Source organism: Neoarius graeffei, chromosome 4 (assembly GCF_027579695.1).
Source record: "Neoarius graeffei isolate fNeoGra1 chromosome 4, fNeoGra1.pri, whole genome shotgun sequence".
Taxonomy (NCBI): Eukaryota; Metazoa; Chordata; class Actinopteri; order Siluriformes; family Ariidae; genus Neoarius; species Neoarius graeffei.
In genome coordinates this window covers 104,784,207-104,801,589 of record NC_083572.1, presented here as the reverse complement: position 1 = coordinate 104,801,589, position 17,383 = coordinate 104,784,207, and the positions used below count along the sequence as shown (strand labels likewise).

Sequence of the window (17,383 nt, the reverse complement as noted above, 5' to 3'; positions counted from 1 at the left end):
TCATGCAGTTTTTCCTTGTTGCTTCTGATTTGCTTATTAGGGATAAGGATCTCTGGTCTAATGGCACCAAGATTCAACTGGTTGGCTTTGGCATTTGATAGAAATGCAGCAGTGCTTATGACCCTGAGAACACCATCCTCATGGTGAAGCATGGTGGTGGTAGCATCACATTGTGGACACGTTTTTCATGGCTGAGGTTGAAGGCAAGTTGGATGGAGCCAAATACAGAGCAACCCTAGAAGAATAAGAAGCCTTTATTTGTCACATGTACACTCAAGCGCAGACTTAAGCACACAGAGGGCAGCTATGCTACAGCACCCGGGGAGCAGTTACGGGTTAGATACCGTGCTCAAGGGCACTTCAGCCCAACCTCAAGCCATGGCTGCCCCATATTAACCTAACCACATGTCTTTGGACTGTGGGGGAAACCAGAGCATCCGGAGGAAACCCATGCAGACACGGGGAGAATGTGCAAACTCCAGACAGAAAGACCCCCTTCAGCTGCTGGGCTCGGTCTCAGAACCTTCTTGCTGTGAGCCGACAGTGCTAACCACTACACCACCATGCTGCCAAATATTTTGGAGGATGTGGGCATCGATCCTGCTACCACTCACATGCTAAGTGAGCGCTCTACCAATCCCCTGGTAAACTTGTGCTGCATTGGCTGGGAATCAAACCCAGGCCTTCCATGGCAGGTGAGAATTCTACCACTGAACCACCAATGACAAAAGAAAACCTGTTCCATTCTGCATGAGATGTGAAACTGGGCCAGTGGTTCACCTTTCAACAGGATAATGACCCTAAGCATACTGCCAAAGCAATGCTGGAATGGTTCAAAACCAAGAATCTGAATGTGTTGGAATGGCTTAGATCTCAGTCTGATTGGTAATCTGTAGCAAGACTTGAAAATTGGTGTTCATGAACAGTTTCCTCTAATCTGACAGAATTTGAGCAATTTTGACAAGAGGAATGGGCAACAAAGTCAGGATATTTGGGAAGATATTGGAATAGAGACATATGAATGTCAAAGTTCTTCCCCTGCCATAAAGCACATCGGGCAGCACCAATCTCCATTTCTGTAACCCTCAGCCTCTTGCATAACATGGGTTACAGTGCCAGGGCTGGTTCTCTGGTTACCTCAAGTGTTTGACTTCCTATTCATAGCTGTATTGTGGCCCCTCACCAGATCATAGTAGGTACCATTTTTTATAATGGTCTTTCGTATGACCCAACCATGAGTAGAACTCACAATCTCCTGGTCAAGAGGCAGACACGCTAACCACTAGGCCAACCCATGTTATGTATAGAGACATATGCCAGTGTGCAATTGCAAGGTGGTTCTACCAAGTACTGACTCAAGTGGATGAATACATATGTAACCAACAAATGCCTGGGGTTTTTTTTTTGTTTAATTAACCTTTGTTTCACATTAAAACAATCAAATGGTTAAAAAAAATCCCAATTACATCAAGTCCAATCCCAGGTTGTAACATTATAAAGTTTAGAAATGTTTAAGGGGATAAATACTTATGCAAAATTCAATAAAATGAAGTTTGTAGGCTCCAGATTTGTTTATTGTGGTTTTGTAAATATATATTTGCAGGAGAATTACACATTGCACTTTCCTGTCAATTATAATGTGACCAGGAAGTTCTATCTTTACTGTAATGTTTTTGGGGCCAAGCAAATGGTTGTGACACCACATCACAACTTTACCACAAACTTTTAATCATAGGTCTGAAATTGTGTTGTATGAGGATGGACACAAGCATTACCTATGGTTACTGTGGTGCCCGTTTCCAGGAAAAACATCAAAATAACATGATACTACAGGTCAGAGTGTAGGTCAGAAAGATGTAAGCAGGTTTTTTTTTTTCCTATTTCTGGTAATGTTTTGGGTCATCATACATACTGGTCTATTTGTTCCAGAGAAAATATATAAACGGCCCTAAAACATCCTTATGCTACTGGAGATTAGCTGGAAGTGGAAGCAGTAGTCGAGTGCACACAAATAGCAATTGTATCTGGCTTTAAAGACACACAGAATACAAGAGACCATGCAACATTCATAAGCGCGGTGAAAGATCTAATCTGTTATTACCGCCACCAACTGTGTTGGAGGAGATTATGTTTTTGCTTGTTTGTTTGTTTGTTTGTTTGTTTGCAATGTTACTCAAAAAGTAGTGAATGGATTTGATGAAATTTGGAGGAAAGGTAAGCCATGGGCCAAGGAACAATTGATTAGATTTTGGTGCAAATCCAGGTACTTATGGTACTTAACAAGCATGGTCAAGCTGACGTTTTCTTTTTAGACTTTGCTAAGGTATTTGCTTCCATCCCATACCAGTGGTTGCTTGGCAAAGCTGATTACTATGTAATTCATAGTAATTTACAGCTTTGGCTCAAAAATGTCCTTACTGAACATCATCAGCGTGTAGTAATCAGCAGTACTTGCTCCAACTGGTCTCTGGTTAAGTCTGGCGTTCCCCAAGGAACTGTTTTGGGCCCAATCTTATTTATTATCTATATAAATGACCTACCAGAAGTTACACAATCATCAATTTAACTGTTTGCTGATGACACAGTTACCTATAAGAAAATCAAAACACCTGACGACCATCTTATCCTCCAGAAAGACCTTCAACTCCTGGAGGCTTGGGCTTCTCATTGGCAGATGCGATTTGTGCCAAAAAAGTGTCACACTTTACATACAACATTGAAAAAAGAATCCATCTGAGTTGATCTACAACCTATGTAACACTAACATAGAAGGAGTTAGATTTTATAAGCACCTTGGGGTATATGTATCGTGGACACTGAACTGGACTAAACAATGTGAGGAAGTACAAAAGAAGGCAAATTGTGTGTTTGCTGTCTTACAATGTAATATCCACTCTGCTGCATGTAAAATGAAAGAACATGCATATCAAGCCCTTGCATGACCCATCACTGAGTATGCCTGTACAACTTGGAGCCCTTATACTGCAAAGGGAATTACCACCATAGAATCAGTTCGAAGGTGTGCAGCCAGATTCATGTTCATTGACTATCAGAGATCTACAAGTGTGTCTTCTTTACTTAACAAGCTTCACTGGCCATCACTTCAAGAGCAAAGGACACTGATAGACCTTTCTCTCTTTTACAAGATCCAATGTAATTAGTCAATTTACCTTTTTCTAGTGACATATCTATTAATACATCCTGTAATAGAAAGGCACATTGCAAGACGTACAAGCTTCTACCTGCTACTTTTGACTCATACAAGTACTTTTTTTTTTTTTTGCTCACTGCATATCAGTGTGACACTGTCTCCCATCTGATGGTGTCGATGCTAGAACATTAACTTTGTTTAAGGGTCTAGTAAAGAATGCCAACATACTTGCTGCCTGAGTTTAAATCAACAGCCCATTGCCATGATTAGTATGACTAAAGGCAATTAATGTGATTAAAGATGTATGTGGATCCATGATTCAGATTTTTATGCAGGTTTTTTTTTTTTTGCTTTTCCCAACATAACTCAAAGTAGTAAATGGATTTTGATGAAATTTGGAGGAAAGCTGGGCCATGAGACAAGGAACAATTGATTAGATTTTGATGCAAATCCAGATATGTATGTGGACTCTGGTTTCCCCACCATCCAAAGACATGTGGTTGGGTTAACTGGCTATTCTAAATTGCCCATAGGTGTGAGTAGTTGAGAGGAGAAAACCTCTATAATAATCTAGTAGAAGGCAATGGGAAACCACTTCTGTAAGTCTTCCCTAGAAACTGATAGCGGGAGCTGCCATGTCACTGCAGTGATGTGCCAAATAGATAGATAGAGTCCCAACATAGCTCAAAAAGTAGTGAAAGGCTTTTGATGAACCTTTGAGGAAATGTGGATCATGTGCCAAGGAACAACTGATCAGATTTTGATGCAAATCCAGATATGACTATGGATCCAGGATTTTTTTGTCTCTTCCCAATGTAACTCAAAAAGTAGTGAACAGATTTGGATTAAATTTGGTGGACAGCTTTAGTATTATCCTAGGTTCCCTTTTTGAGTTTGGTTCCTCTCGAGGTTTCTTCCTTATGTCATCTGAAGGAGTTTTTCCTTGCCACCATTGCCACAGTCTTGCTCATTGGGGATAGATTAGGGATAAAATTAGCTCATGTTTAAAGTCATTTAAATTCTGTAAAGCTGCTTTGCGACAATGTCTATTGTTAAAAGCACTATAGAAATAAACTTGACTTGACTTGATTTTGATGTTGATATGTGGCTTGGTGGAGGTATGATCTCTACTCTACCGAGGGCCCTTCTAGTTCTTACATGTTTTTTCTACCAGTAGTACTTCATGAGTTGTTTATGTTGCAGGGAAGATTCTGCTGTCAATCATTATGCTATATGACGTGCCCATGGGGCAGCATGGTGGTGCAGTGGTTACATTACATTACATTAATGGCATTTATGGCATGTTGGTCCTGGGATCGAGATGCTGGCCTCTTCTGCTCCTCGGATCTGCCTGATCCATCCTGGTGCCCTGTGTCTGGTTGGAGTCCCATCGCATCGCTCCTGTAGAGGACGGCCCCATGAGGACAGTTGAAAGTCACACCTGGAGGACGCTCTGGACTCTTACAGTAATGCTTTTATGGCTGAGGACTACAGTTGACTTGCTAACTTTAGGACTGCAGTTGTCATGAACAGTTTTGCACTCAAGTTTCCATCAATGAAGAGTTTATAACATCAACAAAACTGACTTCTTTTTAAAACTGTTAATGTTATAGTCATGCTGTCTGTTGTTGCCCAAATGAGGATGGGTTCCCTTTTGAGTCTGGTTCCTCTCGAGGTTTCTTCCTCATGTCGTCTGAGGGAGTTTTTCCTTGCCACCATCGCCACAGGCTTGCTCATTGGGGATAGATTAGGGATAAAATTAGCTCATGTTTTAAGTCATTCAAATTCTTTAAAGCTGCTTTGTGACAATGTTTATTGTTAAAAGTGCTATACAAATAAACTTGACTTGAATTTAGCAGATGCTCTTATCCAGAATGACTTAAAACATACCCAGAGCAACCTGAGAAGCAGTAGGGGGTTAGATGCCTTGCTCAGGGGCTTTCAGCCATTCCTGGTGATCCAGGGAATCAAACAAGCAACCTTTGGATCCCAAAGTTGCTTCTCTAACCAATAGGCCATGGCTTCCCCCAGGTTAGCTTCATAACAAGTAGATTCTGAGTTCATACTTGCCAATCAACTGGGGCCTTTCTATGTAGAGTTTGCTTGTTCTCCTTATGCCTGTGTGGGTTTCCTCTGGGTGCCCTGGTTTCCTCCCACAGGCCAAATATATGCAGATTAGGTCACTTGGTTAATCTATAATATCATCAAGAGATTCAGAGAATCCAGAGAAATCTCTGCAGGTAAGGGGCAAGGCCGAAAACCAACACTGAACGCCTGTGACCTTTAATGTATTGTGCCACATGATTGGCTGATTTGGTAATTGCATGATTGTGCAGATGTACAGGTGTGTTGGTGAGTTGTGTGTTTCAGTAGTCCAGTATTCAATAGTTAGAACAATGGTGCTTATGTGATTCACCCTTCCTAGAAATGTTGTCAGGATCAACAGAAATTAGGGTGAGGTGACACTTTGTCATTTGGCGTCCTCTCCCTCCTCTTTCTGTTTCCTGATTAACAGGAAGTCCAGCCATAGACAGAAAGCAGCTGAGAACAGCTGTGCACTTTCTCTTTCCTTCCTCTGCTTTGTCTGTGCTCCCCCTCCCTCCTCCTGTTCCTCGCCTTTTGTTTGTTCAGTCTCCTTTTCTCTTCGAACCCCCACCCAACCTGACAACAGCTGCCTTGCTCTGATTGGCTGAAACTGGAGAGCAGGGTGGAGCCATGTGGGTTGTTGTGCTATTTTTCCTCTCTGCCGAGAAACAGACTGCTCAGTCTCAGCAGAGCCAGTAAGACACACAGGGAGTGTAGAATTATTCTGCCACACTGATCACACCAACACAACACAACACACACTGCCTGCTGGACGTTTATTCATTCACTAGTTTAATAAGCAGAATCTAGGAATTAAAGACTCTAGGAATTTTGTTATTCCCTTATGCCCCTCACTTTAAAGGTGCGAGGACAGGAACAGAACCCCGTACCTGGAGAGCGACGCATGTATTTGGAGGATGAGTCCGGCTTTAAAGGCACTGATGGAGGGGTGTAGATACCCAGGGAAAAGCCAAAAAGGTGGAGTGATGTTGGAACCGTTTGTTCACCAGGTCGGAGGCCATTCATGTGTACTGCGCTTTGGGGAGCAGACCATCTGCAAGCCACTAATCCCTCGAGAACATCAGTTCTACAAGAGCCTGCCACCAGAGATCCGCAGATTCACGCCTCAGTACAAAGGTAAAAATACAGCACACTCACTCTCTCACACACACACACCATTCAGGCCTGTTTGTGTGCCATTATAATGCTATGCTTTCTCGCTCATTGTCCCTCTCTCTCTGTCTCTCCTGGTCTTCGTCTTCCTCGCTTGTTTTGAAAATGTATATGGGAAAAAATTTTACATGAATGAATTTCAACACTTTATGGATTGATTCCTATTTAACCTAATATATTACTTTTATTCTATGTACCGTATAACATCAAGAATATATTTCAACTGGGAATTAAAACTATATAATAGTTTATATTCCTAACAAAATAAAAATTAAATATTAATTTAAAAAAAATCTATATTATATATGCAATATTATTACTCGGCTCTATTATAATATCACTAATTAGAGGATACATACTGTATATAGTACTATCTTAGTCATCTGAAAGGAAATTCTTCAAAGGAATATTTTTAAAAAATAATGAAATGAATCATTTCTATAAATATAAATGAACTTTAAGTGCAGTAAACAGTTAAAAAAATAGATTAATATTTGGCATGACTGGCCTTCAAATGCCTATAAAATGGCATCAGTACTCTGAGATTCGCTGTCATGCAGTTTTATTAAAAAAGGGGGAAAAAATCAGCGTGAATTTTTTTTTCCCCAGAATTTTGGAGAATGTGCCACAGTTCTTCTAGAGACTTTAAATGTTACCCTTGTAATGATTTCATTACATATAAAAATATATAGCATGGCAACATTTTTCTGTCGCATTACAACATTACATCATTAATTTCTACTGGGATTTTCCACTGGCACAATAATGCAGAAGACACAAAAACACAACCCAGGGTGCCTATACTTATGCACAGTACTATACAGTATATGTCAGTCAAAAGTTTGGACACGCCTTCTAATTCACTGTTGTTTTTTTCTTTATTTTTATGGATGTTGTTTCGCTTTACTTAGTTGAACAGTTCTTGATATAATATGTACTGCATGGATTACTACAGTTGTGGATGGAACAGGGCTATTTACTGTATTTTTTATTATTTACTATTTACTGTTTCATCTCAAACGCATTAAGAAGGCAAGAAACTCGTCCACTAATTACCTTCTGACGACGCACGCCTGTTAATTGAAAAGCATTCCAGGTGACGACCTCATGAAGCTGGTTAAGATAATGCTAATAGTGTACAAACCAGCATCAAGGTAAACACTGGATATGCTGAAGGATCTAATTGTTTACCGCATAATTCCATGTGTTCCAGATGTTATTTCATAGTTTTGATGCCTTCAGTATTGTTCTACAGTGTAGAAAGTAATCAAAATACAGAAAAGCCCAGGAATGAGTAGAGAAGGGGTGGACAAACTTGACTGTTACTATATATATATATATATATATATATATATATATATATATATATATATATATATATATACACACACACATTCCTGATAGTGTCAATAATATTTACAAGTTCTAGCCGAACGTCTTCTAGAAACACAGATGCGAGATGCAGCACAGACGGAGGTTTGAGTTACACCGAAATATGGGTCAATACAAGCAGCAGCTCTGATGAAGGAAATTCAGCCCTCATATGGATCTGTGCCAGACGTTTCCAGTGCGAGCTCACATTCAGTATGATCACACACACACACACAGAGGCGACGCTCCTTGTGTGTGTGTGTGAGAGAGAGAGAGAGAGAGAGAGAGATATGAACGGAAGGAGTCTTCAAGTCAGTAGCAATGTGTGTTACCAGTGTCTCCCAGCATACAGCCTAAAATAAGCCAGCAGCCCACATGAACCTGAAAAGAAGTACACAACCCCCTCTCTCTTTCTCTCTCTCTCCCCCCTACCCTTCTCTCTCTCTCTCTCCCTGACCTCCCTCTCTCTCCCTCTCTCTCCCTGACCTCTCTCTCTCTCTTTCTCTCCCTCTCTCTCTCTCTCTGACCTCTATCTCTCTGTCTCCCCCTGACCTCTCTCTCTCTCCCTCTCTCTCTGACCTCTCTCTCTCTCTGACCTCTCTCTCTCTCTCTGACCTCTATCTCTCTGTCTCCCCCTGACCTCTCTCTCTCTCTTTCTTTCTCTCCCTCTCTCTAACCTCTCTCTCTCTCCCTGACCCCCCCTCCCTGACCCCCCTCTCTCTCTCTCTCTCTCTCTGACCCCCCCGACCTCTCTCTCTCTCTCTCTCTCTCCCTCTCTCTCTCCCTGACCCCTCTCTCTCTCTCTCTCTCTCCCTGACCCCCCCGACCTCCCTCTCTCTCTCTCTCCCTCTCTCTCTCCCTGACCTCTATCTCTCTGTCTCCCCCTGACCCCTCTCTCTCTCTCTTTCTCTCCCTCTCTCTCTGACCTCTCTCTCTCTCTGACCTCTATCTCCCTGACCCCCCCCTTCCTGACCCCCCTCTCTCTCTCTCTCCCTGACCCCCCCGACCTCTCTCTCCCTCTCTCTCTCCCTCTCTCTCTCCCTGACCTCTATCTCTCTGTCTCCCCCTGACCCCTCTCTCTCTCTCTTTCTCTCCCTCTCTCTCTGACCTCTCTCTCTCTCTGACCTCTATCTCTCTCTGACCTCTATCTCTCTATCTCCCCTGACCTCTCTCTCTCTCTTTCTTTCTCTCCCTCTCTCTCTAACCTCTCTCTCTCTCTCTCTCCCTGACCCCCCCCTCCCTGACCTCTCTCTCTCTCTCTCTCCCTGACCCCCCCTCCCTGACCTCTCTCTCTCTCTCTCTCTCTCCCTGATCCCCCTCCCTGACCTCTCTCCCTCTCTCTCCCTGACCCCCCCTCCCTGACCTCCCTCTCTCTATCTCTCTCTCCACATACATAAAAACACAGTATTGTCAAAAAAGACACACACACACTGAGGTTTAACTCAGCAGCTGAGGGTGCATGAGTGTGCTTACTGAACCTATGACATCACATCTGGTGACATCATCAACCCATCAACCATCACACCCACTGCAAGAAGCCTCAGAGTCCCAAAGAACGCAAAGTGCATTGCTTACACATTTTAGATGTCTTGTGGTGTTTTGTGTGGTGATCTAAATATTTTCCATTTTATCCTTCTTTTTCTGAGATGCAATTCGCATTCTGGTGGTGCGATGAAGCGGAGTTATTGTCACCATCCTAAAGTGTTTTATTCCTCCTGTACCCAAGCAATATGCCAACTCTCTTACCATTTTTACATTCATTAATAAATGACATGTTGTACTTTTATCCATTTATAGATAATTTAATGTTGTGGATTGTTGTGGAGGACTTAATACGTTGTCGTAGGTCCCCCCCTCCCCATATTTTCTGTTAGCATAATTTTTTCCTTCATGCTAATAATGTAAGACTTTCTTTTCTCGCCATCATTCCCATGGCACATGACGGACTTTCACCGCGGAAATGTGGTTGGAAAAAATCCTGAAATGCTCATGCTTGTTAAAAGGTTAACAAAATACTTATAAATCAACACTGAAATTTTAACAAGGCTTGCTCACTCAAGTCGTCATCACTGCCGAACCCGATCCGGGCTCAAGGCAAACCGTGTTTATTTGGCTTGGCCAGAACTGCAGCAGTAAGGTGGCCAGTTCCTTTCTGTGCACTCACACTCACATTCACCCCTACGGTCAATTTAGAGTCACCAGTTAACCTAACCTGCATGTCTTTGGACTGTAGGGGAAACCCGAGAACCCGGAGGAAACCCACGCAGATATGGGGAGAACATGCAAATTCCACACAGAAAGGCCCTCGTCAGCCACTGGGCTCGAACCCAGAACCTTCTTGCTGTGAAGCGACCGTGCTAACTACTATACCACCATGCCAGCCATGATGTAATATAAGACGTTGAAGCAACGTTGCGATATCAACGTTGATTCGATTTTCAAAATTGAAACAAAATTCAACAGTGATTCCACCCTGATCCATGATGTCGATTCACCTGTGAATAAACATTGAAATGCCGGAGGTCATCTCTGTAATCTTTACAGATATAGTTAAGGGATGTACACTACCGTTCAAAAGTTTGGGATCACTTTGAAATGTCCTTATTTTTGAAAGAAAAGCACTGTTCTTTTCAATGCAGATCACTTTAAACTAATCAGAAATCCACTCTATACATTGCTAATGTGCTAAATGACTATTCTAGCTGCAAATGTCTGGTTTTTGGTGCAATATCTCCATAGGTGTATAGAGGCCCATTTCCAGCAACTCTCACTCCAGTGTTCTAATGGTACAATGTGTTTGCTCATTGCCTCAAAGGCTAATGGATGATTAGAAAACCCTTGTACAATCATGTTAGCACAGCTGAAAACAGTTGAGCTCTTTAGAGAAGCTATAAAACTGACCTTCCTTTGAGCAGATTGAGTTTCTGGAGCATCACATTTGTGGGGTTGATTAAATGCTCAAAATGGCCAGAAAAAAGTCTTGACTATATTTTCTATTCATTTTACAACTTATGGTGGGAAATAAAAGTGTGACTTTTCATGGAAAACACAAAATTGTCTATCGTCTCCTGGTTTGGGTCTCAAGATAGATAGATAGATAGATAGATAGATAGATGACATTTTTATTGAGACATAGCACTCGATATCCTATAGATAATATACATGTGGCTCTCAGTTAACAAAAATGAAGTAAATGACAATAGTAACAGGAAGAAAAACCTGTCACAAAATTGAACAAAAATTTACATCGATGCATAGTTTTCACGGAAAAACAGCCCTGACGGCGCTTGTGAATGCAGCGAGAGATTTGCATCATTTTCCTTCCAGAGAAAATGAGTTCCACAGTTTTGCAGCACCCAAAGCAAATGTTTTTTTTCACCAAAAGAGTGATTAAAAAAAAAACACGGCAGGAAAACGTTTGTATTCACAATACACTGAACGTGTGCAGTGTTCAAATCATAGTGCAATATTTTTTAATACCAACAAACAAAGCTGCGGTTTATGTCGATGTGAGTGTGTATGGTTTCTAATGTCAAACGTTAAAACCAAAGTCATAATCAGGATTTCTGTGTCTTTTTTTTTTTTACAGTAATTTGATCAAGTTTATGTTGATGATGGATGATGTTTGGTTAAAGGACACTCCTGTGTGTGTGCTGCTTCAAGGTGTCAATGAACATTAAAAAAAAGCACAACATCAATAATAATCCTAATAATAATACCCGGGTGGCACGGTGGTGTAGTGGTTAGTGCTGTCACCTCACAGCAAGAAGGCCCGGGTTCGAGCCCCGTGGTCGGCGAGGGCCTTTCTGTGCGGAGTTTGCATGTTCTCCCCGTGTCCGCGTGGGTTTCCTCCGGGTGCTCCGGTTTCCCCCACAGTCCAAAGACATGCAGGTTAGGTTAACTGGTGATTCTAAATTGAGCGTAGGTGTGAATGTGAGTGTGAATGGTTGTCTGTGTCTATGTGTCAGCCCTGTGATGACCTGGCGACTTGTCCAGGGTGAACCCCGCCTTTCGCCCGTAGTCAGCTGGGATAGGCTCCAGCTCGCCTGCGACCCTGTAGAACAGGATAAAGTGGCTACAGATAATGAGATGAGATGAGATGAGATAATAATACCCAGGAGGATGATACAAGTCGTACCTCAAAATTTTCAAATCAAATCCTTCAGCATGAATTGATTAATTCATGTTTTTGATACTCATCTCATCTCATTATCTGTAGCCGCTTTATCCTGTTCTACAGGGTCGCAGGCGAGCTGGAGCCTATCCCAGCTGACTACGGGTGAAAGGCGGGGTACACCCTGGACAAGTCGCCAGGTCATCACAGGGCTGACACATAGACACAGACAACCATTCACACTCACATTCACACCTACGGTCAATTTAGAGTCACCAGTTAACCTAACCTGCATGTCTTTGGACTGTGGGGGAAACCGGAGCACCCGGAGGAAACCCACGCGGACATGGGGAGAACATGCAAACTCCACACAGAAAGGCCCTCGCCGGCCACAGGGCTCGAACCCGGACCTTCTTGCTGTGAGGCGACAGCGCTAACCACTACACCACCGTGCCGCCCCTGTTTTGATACTGATAGGCCTTACTCGTGGAGCCTCTGTTGTATATTTAACTTGTGTTTTCTTTTGCCTAAGTCCTTTTGAGATTTTTAATGTTTTAGTAGGGAGGTGTCTTGCATGGGACTCAAGCTTCCATTCACGCCTGGTCCTTTCGGACCTTCGTTTTATGCTATTTTTCTTCATGGTTTGGTTGCATTTGCATGTTTTGTAAATTTGTAGTTTTGTTGTTTGCAGACCAATAAAGCTGTAAAAAAAAAAAAAAAAGACCACCCCAGACAACAGCTGTATTCAGACAGATTGTATTCAGAGACACATGTTCTTATTGCTTTTAGCTCTTTATGACAACGCAGTGGAAATTCGGTCAGCGTTAGTAATGTTGCTCCTATTCAGTTTCTCGTGAAATGATGTCTTGCTCAGATGATCGATTTGTAGCTGCAGTATTTATTTATTTATTTATTTAGTTCAACAACGGCTCAGCCCCCGGCATTGTTCTCATCTTTTCTTAATTCTGCTCATGTCATTAACTTGAGGTGTTGCCATGGAAACAAAACGAAAAGTGGAAATTTGCTGAACGCTTCCAGATTAGTTATTAGAAAATGTTTGAGGTTGAAATGAATAAACAAGATAAGGAAGAAAATACACGTCAAAAGATCTCTCTGTACTCATCTTCTCACTGTTGTTTTTTTTTGTCCTTCTTCTTCTTGCTATAGGGGTGGTATCGGTGAGCTTTGAGGAGGATGAGGAAGGGAACCTGTGTTTGATCGCGTACCCTCTGCACAATGATCCATCCGACCAGGAGAACACGGAACCCTTAGCTGACGGAGAACCCAAAAGCAAGCTGCTGAAGTGGAGTAAGAAGAAGCCGTCAGCCCTGCTAGAGAACGACAGGATGAGACATAGCCGCAAAGAAGAGAAGAGCAAAAGGTGAGCTGGAAATATTGACTCTGATAATGGAAATCGTGATAGTGGGATGATACAGGATACGTGGCTGAAAATGTCAGACTCTTATACACTCGACTGTCTGATTGTCTTTGCAGTAATCGTGAGGATCAAGCCGAGGTGCTGTACTACAGCCTGGAGAAAGGAAACATGGCACCTCAGATCAAGCACAACCCCTGGAGTCTGCAGTGCCACCAACAGCATCTGCAGAGGATGAGAGAGAACTCCAAGCACCGAAATCAGCACAGTATCCTTTACATGGGGATAAAGGATAGAGAAGCAGTTTTGGGACCAAAAAGGTCACCGGTTTGATTCCTTGGACCAGCAGGAAAATGTGTGTGTGTGTGTGGTGGTTGGGGGTGGTGTTCCCTTCCTTCTACATCCATATATGAAGTGCCCTTGAGCAAGTCACCTCAACCCCTAGCTGCCCCCTACTCTGGGTACGTGTGCTCACATCCCCAGATGGATTAAATACGGAGAAAGAATTTCACTGTGCTCTAATGTACAATGGCTTAAAATTCCTAAAATGTACAGTCCTGTGTAAAAGTCTTAGGCCCATGTAAAGAAATGCTGTAGACCAAAAACAGCTTAAAAATAATGAAATGAAATGTTTCAACATTAAAAAAAATACTATAATCAGTAAGCCATAATAAATGAAACGAAGTCAATATTTGGTGTGACACGATCCTTTGCTTAAAAAAATAATAGTAGTCTCAGGTTCAATGAGTGTAGTTGGAAATGAGCTGTAGGTTTTACTGAGCATCTTACAGAACCAGCTACGGTTCTTCTGGACGCTTTGGCTGGCACACTCGCTTCTTCATTTTGCACCAAAACCCAGTCGCGTTCATTACGTTTTCTTTTTTTTTTTATCTGAAAAGTGCTCTCTTATGGAATATGCTGCTCAAATACAAACCCTTTTTTTTCTGTAACATTAAATTTTGTGCTGGAAAACGAGCGTTTGGACTCTAAAATGTTCTTGTACTGACTCTATAAAGTAGAAGTCATAAAATAGAAATCTGTAACAAAGTTTGTATGAAAAAAAAAATAGGGTGCCCAAGATAACTTACTTACTTACTTATCATCTTCTTTCCGAGGGGAAAATAAGGTCAGGACATGTTGACGCCATTCTAGTGTCTAGGAGCTAAGTCGGCTGGAGTCTTAGACTCCTGGTAGGGCCACCCCTGCCAAACAGGTTGAAGGGTTGGGTCCAGACAAAGAGCCCCTGGTCCTCCAGGTTGGGGGTTGGGCCTAATGAGCTCCAGCACGCTCGCCATTAACAAAGAACACCTGTCTTTAATCGATGAACTATGTTTGGGCTATATAAGGACTGCGCCCATGCAAGGACGATGCGAAGTATTACGCTGCGTCTAGTGTGCCTTGTTTCCTGTCCCTGTTGACCTCCTGGTTTTTCGACTCCTGTTTCTCGTCCCGTGATCTTGTATAGTTTTGCCTCTGATATTCTGTCCGCGCCTCGATTGACCACCTGCCTGTTTCCTTGATTATGACTTTGCCTGCTGTTTCAGACTGTTTGCCTGTTGTGTGCGTTTCACGCACTTTATGCTCATATCGCACTGTGTGTTATTTAACATATCTGCACTTACATCCGCCTCTCCCACACACATTCTGACAAACTGGGTTTTCACGCCCAAACCACAGGAAGTCAAGGTTATAGAAACCCTAATGAGGCTGAGGTGATAATCTAGTTTAAAAAAAAAAAAAAGTTAGAAAAATTACAGTGGGCACTTTTCTAATATTCTTATGCGGCTATCGAAAAAAATGTATGGTCCGACAAAGAGGGGGTCACGGGAACCCCAGGACCCCCCCCCCCCCCCCCATCTACGCCCCTGGTGGATGTGGGCGGAACATTTAAACCTTTCTCTGACTCTTAATCTCTCAAATGCTACAGATGTGATTATGTTGAGAAATCCTTGAGTATTTCTTTCAACATTTTGAGATGGGAATGTTACTTCTTTAACTCAAACCCCTTTCAGAGTTTATTCTACTTGAGAACTTGACATGGCGCTATCGGGTTCCTTGTGTTCTTGATCTGAAAATGGGAACCCGGCAGCACGGTGATGACGCGTCAGAAGAGAAGAAAGCCAACCAAATCCGCAAATGCCAGCAGAGCACATCATCCTCGATAGGAGTCCGGCTCTGTGGGATGCAGGTAATGACATGTTTAATCCTAAATACTGTGTATAAATACTAACGGACCACTCTTACACCTTAATTTAGTTTTAAAAGTCGAGTCCCATATTGTTCAAAAAAGATGTATCTTCTTTTGGAGATTTCCTGGAATAGTCACAATAATTTTTTTTCTTTTCTTGTTCTCTGTGTGTAGGTGTATCACAGTGTGACGGGACAGCTGATGTTCATGAACAAGTACCACGGCCGTAAGTTGAGTCTGGCCGGCTTTAAAGAAGCCCTGTGTCAGTTCTTCAGTGACGGACGCGTTCTTCGCAGAGAACTCCTCTCTCCAGTTCTTCACCGGCTCAAAGAGATGCGAGCCATCCTCGAGGCCTGCGAGAGCTACCGCTTTTTCTCCTCTTCTCTCCTCATCATCTACGATGGAGCACCAGCGCCTGCTCCTACCAGACCTCGACCATCTCGTGGAGGAGAGGAGGAAGATGAAGAGGAGGAGGACGATGAGGATGAGGATGAGGAGGAAGGAGCGTACGGTGGCCGTTCCCAGCATCAGGATTGCTCCAGCGGATCAGGATCGACCTCTCCGTTGGTGGATGTGAGGATGATCGATTTTGCTCACACGACGTGCCGCGATTACTGCGAGGACAGTGTCGTGCATGAAGGCGGAGACAGTGGCTATATCTTCGGCCTGCAGAATCTCATTAGCATTCTGTCGCAGCTTGAGGAGCACAGCAATGATTAAATGCAGACATGATGAAACGTGTCATTGCTGCACCGACCGCTATGCTAGGCTTATAGTGGATACCCTGATAAAGGTAACAGGGCTGAAGGCTAGGTTCCGATCCCTCAGAGCTTTAAACACGCCCTGAAGATGAGGCACCAGAGGAAGGGTCAAGAAAGGGTGGAAGGTCTTCAGGAGGTGATGGGACTGAACTGCTCACACTTTTGCTGTTTTGTTGTTTTTTTTTTTAAGTGTGGTCCCTCTCTCCTCTAGTCAGTTCTACTTATGTGATAGACGGATGGAGGTAGACCACGACCATCTGGGTTCTGGCAGATGTTTTCATCTGTTCTTGCTCTGAAATAGAAGCGATCGGAGTAGGTTATGGTATCTAAACAAAAAAGAGACACTTCTCGCGCACACATTCATATGTCGAATGGGATGCAGATTTGTAGCAAAGCAACTTTTTTTTTATCTTGATAGCACAGTAAAGAAAAGCCATTATGATACAAACACTTCACAGACATCAAGGTGCTTTATAAATACCATCAAGATCAAGACCAAGAGAGATTTATTTATACATAAGAAAAGAAACGAAAGAGACTCGACTCTTTTTTTATATAAGGGAATAAGAAATCACATGGGTGATAATCTAATGGACTGATTAAATTATTAATGACACTTTACAACACTTGTTTATCTTCGCACTTCATTCCATAGTTCACTAGTTGTGACATAAGATGCTATAAACGAACTTTATTTATTGATGAGCATATTTCTAAGATGAACCTAAAAGGATTATATGACATTCCATCCTACTGTACTGTCCTTTTAATGTGATATTTATAAGAATTGATACTGGTTTTCACTGTGTTCTATCTCTGTTCAATACTATACAACAGAAATAAAGTCTTTGGTTTTACTAAACTGTGCTAAAAAAAGTGTGTGAATCTCTGTGTGTATGTGTATGAGCTGTGTTAAACTGAGATGGTCCATGATTGATCATAACTGCACATTTTACCTGAAGATAATCAATGATCTGGTGATCTGGCTTTATACCACAACCAAGTTAAATTCTCAATTCGGATTGGTCAGACAGTGTTGATTAATTTTCTATAAATCATAGGTTTATATTATTGATATATTAATACAAGACGTATTTTGATTTAACAACGAAGAATGTATAATCATTCTGGTGAAGCTTGGTGAGTCTCCAGTGTCAGCGCTTCA

The 17,383-nt window shown here is 42.3% G+C and overlaps 1 protein-coding gene across 1 annotated transcript; it reads left to right on the top strand.

The window, feature by feature from the left end:
- The first annotated feature begins 6,105 nt into the window (after nucleotides 1–6,105).
- On the top strand, nucleotides 6,106–17,013 carry ip6k2b (inositol hexakisphosphate kinase 2b). Its single transcript, XM_060918396.1, has 5 exons — nucleotides 6,106–6,373; nucleotides 13,062–13,275; nucleotides 13,389–13,537; nucleotides 15,282–15,457; nucleotides 15,632–17,013. The coding sequence occupies exons 1-5, from the start codon at nucleotides 6,154–6,156 to the stop codon at nucleotides 16,175–16,177; spliced, it is 1,305 nt and encodes a 434-aa protein (XP_060774379.1). The 5' UTR covers nucleotides 6,106–6,153; the 3' UTR covers nucleotides 16,178–17,013.
- Nucleotides 17,014–17,383: the final 370 nt, after the last annotated feature.

Coding starts and splice junctions, on each gene's coding strand:
- ip6k2b (XM_060918396.1), top strand. CDS start 6,154: ATGAGTCCGGCTTTAAAGGCACTGATGGAGGGGTGTAGATACCCAGGG. Junction 13,276..13,388: donor AAAGAAGAGAAGAGCAAAAG/GTGAGCTGGAAA, acceptor TTGTCTTTGCAG/TAATCGTGAGGATCAAGCCG. Junction 15,458..15,631: donor TCCGGCTCTGTGGGATGCAG/GTAATGACATGT, acceptor CTCTGTGTGTAG/GTGTATCACAGTGTGACGGG.